At 38.9% G+C, this 12,038-nt stretch overlaps 1 protein-coding gene across 2 annotated transcripts in view; it reads right to left on the reverse strand.

Moving 5' to 3' along the window:
* Nucleotides 1-10,877, reverse strand: part of PEX7 (peroxisomal biogenesis factor 7) — a 40,964-nt gene extending 30,087 nt beyond the window's left edge. The window contains exons 1-5 of one of the 2 annotated variants that reach the window (XM_072927019.1): nucleotides 10,682-10,877; nucleotides 9,278-9,335; nucleotides 7,640-7,790; nucleotides 3,218-3,295; nucleotides 2,799-2,907 (exon numbers count right to left, since the gene is read on the reverse strand). In XM_072927019.1, the coding sequence (XP_072783120.1) occupies nucleotides 2,799-2,907; nucleotides 3,218-3,295; nucleotides 7,640-7,790; nucleotides 9,278-9,335; nucleotides 10,682-10,862 (577 nt within the window). In that variant the 5' untranslated portion in view covers nucleotides 10,863-10,877. Of the gene's footprint in view, nucleotides 1-2,798; nucleotides 2,908-3,217; nucleotides 3,296-7,639; nucleotides 7,791-9,277; nucleotides 9,336-10,607 lie in introns of both variants that reach the window. The other variant, XM_002194629.7, reaches the window with a different exon arrangement.
* Between the last annotated feature and the right edge of the window lie 1,161 nt (nucleotides 10,878-12,038).

The raw sequence follows: 12,038 nt of genomic DNA on the forward strand, positions 1-12,038 counted from the left end.
TTAAAGTTTTTAAAGAGCAACACTTTTTTCAATCTGTGGTTTACAACACACCTAATTTATTTTACTTATACATGCAGAAGGAAAATGAAGATGCTGCCACATGAAACTGTTCATTTCTCAAGCATTACTACTACACTATTAAGACAGCAGTAAGTACATGGTTTGAGTAGGTATGTGTGAGGTGGGATGAGAGAAAGGGGACAAGGAGAGCAGAAGAGAGAAGAAAAAAAGACAAAGACACCCTACAATCGCAAAGCAGTACAGACTCCTTCAAGAAAGGAATGTTTCCATAATCTTTAACAACATCCAAGAAAGCTATTGTTTTTAAAAGTGAATAAACCCAAGTGAGATGAAAAGTACAAAAAGTTTCCCTCCCGATGCATTTCAGTTACTAATTTTCAAAACAACAAAAAGTTGCAAAACAAGAGACGACAAAATCACAGGTCAACCTTTCCAGCAAGCACATCCCAAAGAAGGGAACAGCTCTAAATTTGACACAGTACTATCACATTGAGATTCAAGTTTCTCTCCAGCTCCAACTTTAGCTCAATAGAAGATGAATCATCAGTGAAATTTAGCTTTCTGTCCCATGATTTTCTGTCATCCTCATAGAGTATGCAGATCATAGCAAATTTTAAATGAGGACAACCAGCCTCCTTGAACAGTTCCACTTTTCTTTCATCACATACCTTGACTGACAAAGTAGAATGCCATTAAGCACTGAACAATAAACTCACTGAACATCAACTGTGTGATATACCTTTTTGCAAGGAAATGGCCTTTATACGCAGAGCTAGAGGGTCATGAGTCCTTCTACTATCCACAGTCCTGCTGACCAAAGAAATGACTGCCAATATGTATTTTCTGTAGTGAAGCAATCCAATCAAACCACAGGAAAATTGTGATGCAAACAATGCAAACACAAAACCTTTTCCACATCAGCATGCCATGATTTCTATATTATTTCATCTAGAAGTATACCAGACATTTTATTGGGAAACTGTAAGAAAGTTCACCATCATTTTGAAGACTTCTTCTAAAATCTAATGATTTTATAACCAGAATTACACTATCAGTAGATTTAAAATAATAAATATAGATTTTTATTTCACAGCCGAGTGAGAACGTCACACTTAGAGAAGAAAAATATTGTGTCTTTTGTGCATGTTGTTTTTCCATTAATGAGTGAAAACTAACTGCAATTAGCTTTAGGCTCCAGCAGCATATTAGTCCCTTTCAAGCATCAAAGTAAAAATTCACAAAAGAGTAGGAACTCTATAGTGTTCTAGTCAAAACTTCAACAGCTGCACCCACTGAGTCACTCAAAGAACAGATCAATTGTTGTACCAAATTTAAGTACCATGACACACAGCATCTAACAATCAATGTTTCCCAGAATTGTTCAAGTGGCAATGTATTAGAAGAAAGTTTGGCTACATATCCTGGAGGTTCAAATATGAAATAATTAGTTGTTTCAGCAAAGCCCTTTTATTAACCTAGAATGCCAGAAATTTTGTATGGGTAAGACTACCTTGGACAGGAGGGTCCTAAGCAGGACTTTAAAGAGAACATTCCTTAGAACTGGCAATAAACACTTAAGCACTTAACCCTGACCAAATGGTACTTAGCTAGTATTTTGTAGTATATAGGTAGTTGTATTTCAGTAGAACTATTCCTACATTGTACAGGGCTCAATCCCATAAGTTTCTGCACATCCTGTTAGACAGGTATCCACCACATAAGGTGGAAAAACCTATGCTCCAACTTTTGGCTTTCAAGCATTATTACGTAGAACAAATAAATGCTACTCATTCATCATTCTAGATGAACTCTGCAGGCAGAATCAGATGGAAACAGCCAGGCTGAAATTTTATGAAAGTCCCATGTATTTGTTCATCTGACTTCCCAGAGAATAGGGAAGACTAGTATCTGTGTGTAGACACTGTCTCTCCAACTTCAGTAACAGGAAAACACAGTTATGTCTACCCTCTTGATATTAGAGCCAAACAATTTCTATTAAAATCAGTACAGAAATACAACAAACATAAAATCTGAGAAATTTAGGGCAACAGAGTTAATTTATCAATATTTGTATTAAGACAGTTCCTTATAACCCTTTTAATTCCCATGCAAATTCTGTGGCTGACAGCACCTCTCTCCCAGTTAATCATCAGCTAGGTCCCAGGTATCACTGCAGAGCTCTCCTTGTGCCTCTGAAGCAGGAGCAGTGTTTGGAAAACATTATCACTTCAGCTCTCTTTGCCTGTGTACACCCAACTCAACTGTGACTGTATTTACCAGCAAGACCCTTAGTCCTTGCCAAAGCAGAGAACAAAACTTGATTGAACAAGGCACAGAGATCTAAAGAATTGCTTAAAAAAAGCCCAGTGGGATTTGACTACATTTCTCACAGAGTTAATAGTCTACCAACACTTGAGATAATTTGAACAAAAACAGGCAAAACCACAAAATAAAGTATATAACATGATTTAATGGTCAATAACAAGAGTGAGATGAATGGAAGAGAGATACATAAAATAACAGAAAAAAATGCCACAAGGTCACTGCTAGAAAACTGCTGAGCCTCATTTAAGTGGCCAAGAGGATGATCTACTGACCGTAACAGAACCTACAAATCCAGCTGCAGCAGTACATTTATCTTTCCTTGTTCCATTTTTATAGAACAAGTGTATATGACACACACTACCATCTGCTGGAAAAAGTGCTGAACTGACCCACTAAGACAGAATGCAGCTTTTGGGGTTTTGTTGTGAGAACCTCTTTACCATCACACTTACCTGAGGCAGATGCAAAACAACCTGGGATGTGTGGAGACCATATAGTGCTGTAAATGACTGCTTCATGGCCTTTAAAAGTGCATAATGACTTTCCCACAGCTGGATCCCACTGAATAAATGAAAAAAAGAAGACTGTTGAGATACACATTCAATTAGAAATGAAAGGTTTCTTACATTGGAAAAAAGCCCAACTTTATACATACAGAAAGGATTAGATCAACATTTTCAAAACAGGCACTTGTACTCTTGAACTGGTATCACCTGCAAGTTTAGGCAACCTCTCAATTAAAGCAGAATGTCAGCCACAGGGTAAAAATAAACAGGAAAAGAGAATCCATGTTGTTTCTTAACACAAAGGAATATGAGATTCAAAAGAAATCACACTTTCAATCACTGTTTTCAACAGAAAACCAACATACCAGCTTGGCTGTTTGATCCCATGAACCAGACACCACTAGCTGCTCTCCTCTAGTTTGGCTCCAGTCAACACTATAGGCCTGTAAATGACATAAGAGCATAGTTTAGAAGGAGCATTATAATACAAGTTTCAGGCTGTGGTTAGCCAGAATTTCATAAAGTAGACTTGGATTTGCAGATTGTATCCTAGTCATCTGAAGAACCATACCACTGAAGCACAGCAAAACTTGCCAACAATACCATTTACCTGAACAAAAATTAAATGTAACCTCTCAGTCAGATATTAAAGGTACATAAAAGGCTAAGAAAAATATCTGCAAAAGCAAAGATGGGCCAAAACGGAGGAAAAAGAAAAGTTGTAACAAAATCCACATACATCTGCCGTCACTAGGATTCTACCACTTTAAAAGCCATAATTCAGACTTGATTTCTTATTGCTGATCCAATTTTATTCAAAGATCTACAGTTTCAAATTGCTAGCCATCTCTCATTGCAGATGCCATCTCTCTTCACAGGTGACTTTGAGATTTTAGCTGACTAACAATAAATGCTTTTTTATTATATCTAGTTCTTCTAAGAAATATGTCATAAAATACTCCTGGTTACCATATTTTCCAGGTTCTATGTCACACTCTTTTTACCATCCAAATCCTCAAACAAGTAAAATAAAATAGATTAAAAACTCACTTTCCATCATAACTACTCATTTCACCTACTAATAAATTACTTTCCACTGTGTAGTTGAAAGAAGCTCCCTCTTCCCTGACAGCATATTCTAATGCTGGCCCCTGCTTTGACAGAGGATACCTTAACTCCACTCTTCCCTGATGATTTTTTAGCTCCACTGCCTGACAAAAACAAATAAACTAAGGTAGTTCTTCAAATTATTTAAAATACTCAAGTCTCAAGTACACGTACAACTTCCATCTTCCAATTCACATCTTTACTTGATGGAAGGTGCATTCTGTTTTGTCTGGTTTTACCTCATACCAAAGTGATTCAATAAGCTGTAGCAGGACACAAATAATTTCAGTGTAAGGTGGATAAATATAAGATAAAGAGTTCATCCACTTCATCACCTGACACAATCAGAGCTCCCAGGACACTTCTCAGAAATGTGGTCACTACCTATGAGTAGTAAGTGGCACTGCTCTCAACAGCTGGGCCGCTAACCACCAAGGATTTGTACTCCACCTGGGATAATCTAGTTCTAGCACAGCACTGGATATGATCTGCAAGTCAACATACTAGATGTTGGGTTTGTCTTGGATAGATGGAATTGTGCATTTAATAACAGCAACCCTGTTTTGAAGGTGGAAGTGCTTGGACCTGTGTCACCAGATACAAAAAACAGAGAAGTTGAAAGGGAAAGAAATCCAGCAACTGTCGAAGTCTTCTATGGAAAGTGTCCTGTGTGAAATGGAAATTGAGGTAATATTTAGCTATTTCTGAGCATTTTCCTTTCTAAGAAATATTTCAGTCTATGCTAGATCCACCTTACATGAACAGCCTTTCATCTGTTTGCTTATCTTCCATAAGTCAAACACAATCACTGCCCAGAGAAAAACAAGCTGCTTTATCTGCAACTCACCTTTTTTATTTGACAAAATCCTACTTCCCATGTACTGAAAGCCATACTGCTCTAGAACTATTTTGTACTAGCTCCCTTCCTTGAGAAGCTTAGAGCCCAAATGTACAAGACACTGGGACAGTACTTAACACAAGCCATATAACCAATTGAGAGGTAATTATTTTAGGTTTTTTTACCAAACCATACTCTTGACTTTTCTACTTTTGTTAGCTAACTAATTATATTACAGCTCATTAAAGCATGCTCCTTTCCACTCTAACTCTTCCTACTACAATAGTAACAAAGGAAACACACCAGTACCTCTCCATAGGTTCTAAGAACAGAAGGTATGACAGCTCTCCAAAGTGGCTCAAATATTTCTCTCTCTGCCTTTGAATGTGTGTGATGGACTGAGCTCAACTCCTAAGCTGCTGCTGTTTGGAAATGCCCCTAATTATATCACTACACAATATGCCTCTTTCACACAACAGCTCAGTAAGTGGCTCTCATATTAATATTCAGGATATTCCAGAGAGAAACAGATCTTTGGGAAACACGCACCCGCGTCACACAGTCCACGTAGCCGGTATTCAATAGATTGTACTCGAGATGTATGAGATCTGCGGCACGGATAAGGCAAAGCACACACAGGGCTCCCAGCTCACTCCCAAGCTATCAGCACGTAGATCTGCAGAGCACGTGCTGTGACACAGACCTGGGCACATATGGCACACAGGGCTGGCACTGCTCAGCGCTCTGCAGCTGCAGCAGAGGCAGCGGGACCTGGGCAAACTCTCCTTCGGGCAAGAATTACAAACAGAAAAGACAACAAGCTCGGGGAAAACAAGAGATCATGTCCATTTGGCATATGACAGGTCTTGGTAATAGGGACAGGATGAAAAGAAAACAGTGTGAATAACCCAGTAAGGTTTACTTTTGCTCTTCTTTCTTTCTCATGCCATCCTCCAACATAAACTTATAGACACTTCAATGGAAGCTGTGTTGAGCAACTGGGAAAGACTAATAACACAGCATAAACCTTAGCTGTTAATCTTTTAGTGCTTTATCTTCAATCATAAAATAAATGAACCCTAGCTTATGCCTAAACAGCAGCAAGAAATGCCTCAGGCAAGATGAAAAAATGAAGGAAAAAAATATGTAAAAACATAAAAAATAGCTTAAAATAAATGTTCGGCCTCACTTTACAAGAAAAATTTAAGTCAAGCACTCTATTATCTCACAATCCAATGAGATTTCGTCAAAGCCAAAGTAAATTAGACTAATTTATTAATAAGATTCAGCAATTGGCTAGTGCTGGAATAAAACTCATCGCCCTTTGATAATGCAAATTCACTTTTAAATTAAAAATGCACATTCGTTTTGAGAAGGAACAATTATCTCATTTAGAAAAAAAAAATAGAAACTGATCCCTGTCAATCATGCATTAGAAATAATATAAAATACAGTGACAAAACTGCCATTAAAAAAGTCAGACAGGGATTAAGGATTAGGAAGGTAGTGAGAACACTGTCAGCCACTGTTTGCCACAAATTGCTAGGTAAATTCCTTCTAAAATCTATCCTCTTAACACAAGTTCATAAAGAATCACTACAAACCTTTCATATCTCACAATAAACTCTCACTCAGCCCATGTTTTTTATACTGTCTTTCTGAGCACAGTTGAATATGTCCACCTCCCATGCTACCAGCTCAGCTAAGACATAGACACAGAAATGTTTATTTCACAAACACCAGATGGTGTAACAGAACCAAATAAACTTACTGTCACAATTTCAATGAGAAAATGACAGAAACAAACACTGCTTCACCTACAGTTTCTTTCTGTAACTACTTTCGGCCTTTGAACATTATCAAAATCCCGATCACAACTAGAAACTCCTCTCTCAAAATTCTCAGTTTATACAGTAAGTGTATTAAACCAAAGTAGAAAAACTACAAAGAAGTAAGCTACAGAAGATGGGCTCTTGTGTAACTACAGTCACCCAACATTTAGATTTTTGCTTCATATCTGAAAAAAACTTGAGGTTTTTGGGAATGAAATTGAATTTCCTCAAACAGTTTTTTGACTGCATATCTACTGGATTATTTTATTGAGATTGATGTCCTTTAGATAAAGTATCAGTAAAGTCAGTAAAATGCAAGCTGAAACTCATTGCATCTTAAATTCAAAGACTTAATAGAAGTGAGTGGAGGATATTAGAAGGAAAGCTTAAAAAAAAAAGGGAAGAAAAATCACTTTAGAGAAGATATATGTACTACAGTATAAATATCCTTAAAACTATGCAAATATATTTATGAAACTGAATATAATATTCTTCTCTACCCATACACCACTGCACAAAGAAACTGAGATTTTAAGAAAATCAAATGCAACAGTATCAACCCAAGGCTAAAAAAGCCATACAGACTGCCCCAACATTTGACTGCTGTTACTGGAGTAGGATCTCACAGATACTAGGAGGGAAAAGGATAAGCAGATCTGAGTGCAACCCAGTTGTTAAGGATGAGCATAATGTGCATCACTCCACAACTTCAAGAGTATAACTGAATTTAGACCCATCTTATAAGGCTCTCTAAAAATCACAGTGTGACTGCAGTAATTTCAAACATCACAATGATGATTACTTAGGCTGTAATTGTGTAATCAAGCAGCACCTACTACAGTGTATGAACATGCACAAGAATATGTACATCCACTTTGTATTCAAGTTATTAATTCAAACCACAGACCCAAAAAAAGTTAGAAAACAACAAGCCACTTTTTATTATAAGACAACAAATAAATATTTTAATTATTCAATCATAAGAGCATTTTTAAGTTGGCCTGATTTACCTCCAGAGTGTGCTCCTTATAGACTTGCAGTGGACCTTTGGTTTTAGCCATATCCCAAATTTGCAGAGATCCATCTCCACTACAAGTGATCAACATGTTTTCATTATTCTCACTCCAGGTCACATCAAACAGGCCATCATTCCAGTCAAAGCTAAATTGGAAAAATGAAGATATTTGTCTGTGAGAAAACATGACATAAAAGTCTGGGCTAGTTCCATGCAAAGAAAGTATTTAAATCACCCTTTTTACCATTCTAAACAGCATTTTTATATATTTGAGTTTCAAGTGAATCTCCTCACTATTGATTTACTCGTTTGAATGTCAATTTCTACAACCTTATGCCAGAATAGATTAAATTACAGCATAAATGAGCCAAGGACCTTCCACACATGAAGAAGGAACTCTGATTCCAGTGTAAAACTTGCCATGCAAAGAGGTACAACACGCCTCAGTCTGATCTATGGTTTCTCCAGAATGTAAGAGCACTTTGTTTCTAACAACTGTGGTAAAGAAAGAAATAAAGCTGTGTTGGGAGGGCCTTATCCAATTCACACCACTATGAATCTGTCACAATGAAAACACAACAGAAATATAACGATGAATTTACTGAAGAACTCTACACCCCCTTGAAAATGCTTTCAACACACCAACAATTCACCATATGGTATCTGATGCCTTTTATTAGCTATTTTGCGACAGCTACTAATTACTGCAATATTATCTGATGGAAAAAACTGATTTCTTTACCTCCTTTTCACTGAAGGTTTAGCTAAGCTTAGGTCAAATTTGATGGCACTCTGCAGTAATGATCAGGTGCACATGGAACAATTTGATAAACAACACAGTCTGTGGGGTAGGAACTGAAGAGGACCTTCTACCACAAAATAAGTGGAGTCACTGAAAACAGAAATGAACTGTACTAAACCAGAGTACTTAACAGAAGTAACAGAGTGTTGAACATCTTCAAAGAGTCTTATTTTATAATTATGAATCAAAAAAAGGTTTCTCAGAATATGATTACCTATTTTTAAGCATTTTCATGTCAGCCACCTTAATCTAAACAATCACTGTTTCAAGACTTTCCTTAAAAATTTTTAGGTCAATAACGAACAAGTATTAAACTCCTTCCTTTCTAACCATTCTCCTCCTTCCATCCACAACAAAATCAATCTCCTTAAAACCTCTAGAAAACTGTATCTCCTAGGAAGGACCTCCATGACTTGACGTAGCTTCCTGCTCTATTTTCAGTATAAATCAATCATAAGGGCATACATCTAGGTGTCAAGGCACTATTCCTAAGAAGCTAGAGCTTATAATTTCAAGCTAGGGCAGAGAAGCTCCTCTTAATTCACACTGTCAGTTTTTTACAAAATAGTTTACACAATGGAAATGGTGCAATGGTGCAAGCCAGATGATTTCCCATAACAAAATCGATGCAATGTAAACACAACTTTTGTATTGTGTGTAAATACAAATACATTCATTTCTATGTAAATACAAAGACCTGCATTCAGTAGTTACTTCAGAATTTAAAAAATACTTTGTATCGCTAAAAATAACCAAAAGTATTTCAGTTCTGCCTGGTACCCACAAGTACAAAGTTTTTATCTTAAAAAATTAAAGATAAGCCTGCATTACCTCCTGAGCAGAACAATCCCAGCTTCGTTTTGTTCCAGCACTGCCAGAGTTCCACAACCTAAACCAGCAAAATGAAACAAAACATCACAATTAGTTCCCCAATGCCAAAGGAAACTGGGGTGGTTCTGAAGTAGCTTCAGCGTGCAAACACAAAGGGCACATGAACTTTAAGAGGCCTAACAATTACTTGCATAATTAAATATCTTGTCTCTAAATTAGTAATTCATTTACATCACATTGTTCTGGTTTGATTTTGGGTTTTTTGGTGCCTCTTTCGTTGGGGTTTTCTTGTGGTTGTTTCTTTGTGTTTTTTACTGCAGTATATCTGTAGGTAAGGTTGAAAAAGACTTGCTTATAAAGCATAAAAGTGCATTTTCCCCGTGGCCTCACATGACAGACATACCAACACAGAGTTGCTTTTGTCTTTTTAATAACACAGCAGACCAAACACTTTTTTCATCCCTTCCTGAATACAGTAATACAAACACAGCTCACCATAAACTAAATAAATAAATAAGTTCTGATAAAATGCACATCAGTTCTGCTTCCTCATCTGATGAGGATATTGTTAAAGTAATTCTACACTTGGATTTTTTTTAATTAATATTTTGGAATATCACTGGAAATGAAAAATATGCCAGTATTGAAGAACGCTCAGCTTGGCTCTTTCAAGAGACCACAGGGTCACCAGGGCCTGCCTGGACACTCGGGGACTAAAACAAAAACAGCTGAAGGCACAGAAGCACAGAGATAGCTGAGCTGGAAAGGACCCATCAGGGCCGAGTCCAGCTCCCGGCCCTGCAGAGCACGATCCCAAAGAGTCAGGTCCGAGAGCATCCTCCAAACACTTGCGCTTCTGTCCGACTTGGTGCTGTGACCACCTCCCTGGGGAGCCTGTTCCAGCGCCCAACCACCCTCGGGATGGAGAACCTTTTCCTGTTATCCAACCTAAACCTCCCCTGACACAACTTCAGGCTATTCCCTCCAGTCCTGTCACCGGAGAAAGTTATCTTCAGACATTTTATTCACACTGTGTACGTCTTTACATTTACTGTCGACCCTATCAAATGAGCGAGTGCGTTGCGAGAAGCACCAGGGCAGCAGCGGGTTGGGAAGAGGCGATGCCGGCGGGCTGTGGAGGGTAAGGGGCAGCTCCCGCGACACCCCCGGCACAGGCTCCGTCTCACGGCAAAGCAAACGCAGCGGAAAGGGAAGTCGTCCCCAAACGCTTTGGCATTTGACAGACACCGTCTGTCCTTCCGCACACCCGCGTTTCCAGCCTCCTCCTCAGCCAGGTTCCCGGTCACCCCCGCCGCGCCGCCCCCCGCACCTGCCATGCCGTAGTACTGCGCGGCGGCGCAGGCCACGCGCCCCGGGCAGTATGGCGAGAACTCCACCGCGTACCCGTGCAGCCCGGGCAGCCGCAGGGCGCCCGCGCCCGCCGCCGTGCCCATGGCCCCGGCCCGGGCCTCCGCCGAGCCGCGGAGGAGCCGCGGAGCAGCCGCGGAGCAGCCGCCGCGCCCCGGCCCCGGCGGAAGCGCCCGCCCGCCGGGCGGTGCCGGGGCCGCGGCGCAGCCACCGCCATCTTTGGCCATGGCAGGGGCGGCCCGGCGCTGCCGGTGCGGCGGGCGGGAACGCTGGGCCTCAGAATCGCCTTCACGCCAAATTTCAGAAACAATCCGCTCTTTTATACGCCACGTAGGACATAGATCGGCTCGGTGTGTGTGCATCAGCTTGAATACATGAGATGTTTCAGTCATAAGTATGTGCGTTAGCTTTAATTTTTCCTTTTAAAAAAGACCTAAGCTTTTCATTCTCCTAATTTCTTTAATAGATCTGCATTATTTTATCATTCTTCTCAGTATGCACTTGTGCTTTATGGAAGTCTTTTTATGAATAAACTTCTTACACCTGTGACAACTTCTGTTTAAGTCAGTGGGAATTTTGCCTTTGAAAGGAAGAGGCGGACAGGTGATGTTCAGGAAGAACATTAGTAACAAGAAAATTAGTAGCAGAGCAGCAGCTGCAGCTTTTGCCATATTATATCCTATATATATATATGTATTATATCATATATATATATATATATATATATATATATATATATATATATATATATATATATATATATCTGTATCTATGTCCCTTAAAATACAGACACTGAGATTATTCCAGTTGGACACATAGCACCCTAATTAGTCACAATGACCGATCTATGTGTTCAAAGATAAAAATGCAAAAGTATCATTTTACACTTTCAGAAATTGCAGCAAAGGTAAATTAGATTATTTAATCACAGATAACCTCGTGAACTTGGACCATAGTTACATACTCCCACTACCTAGCTTTATATTTAAAACTAAACCTTTACTACAAAGTCTATTGTAAAGCCACAAAAATATTCATTTGCTTAAACTGGCACTCATATGCAGAATTAGGCGGTTCTACTAATTCTTCAATCTTGTAATAAAAATGAAAACAAGTATATTTATTAAATAGCCTCCAGGATTTTAGAATAAAATCAGTTCAGTGCAAGTGAAGCTCAATTTAATGTATCCTTTGGATTACTACAGCAGTTCTCAAAGCCTCATAACTGGCAATTTACAGGCTGCATTTATTGACATCATGTGAGATCAGATTTTTTAACCCTGAGGCAAAGGAATACCGTACAGAATTGGCTGCTCCGGGCCAAATTCAACCAATTTTAGCTTCTGTGGAATCTTCTTACATCAATTTGTCTTTTCAAAATGCAAGTTACAGG

This window comes from Taeniopygia guttata, chromosome 3 (assembly GCF_048771995.1).
Source record: "Taeniopygia guttata chromosome 3, bTaeGut7.mat, whole genome shotgun sequence".
NCBI classification, from domain to species: Eukaryota; Metazoa; Chordata; class Aves; order Passeriformes; family Estrildidae; genus Taeniopygia; species Taeniopygia guttata.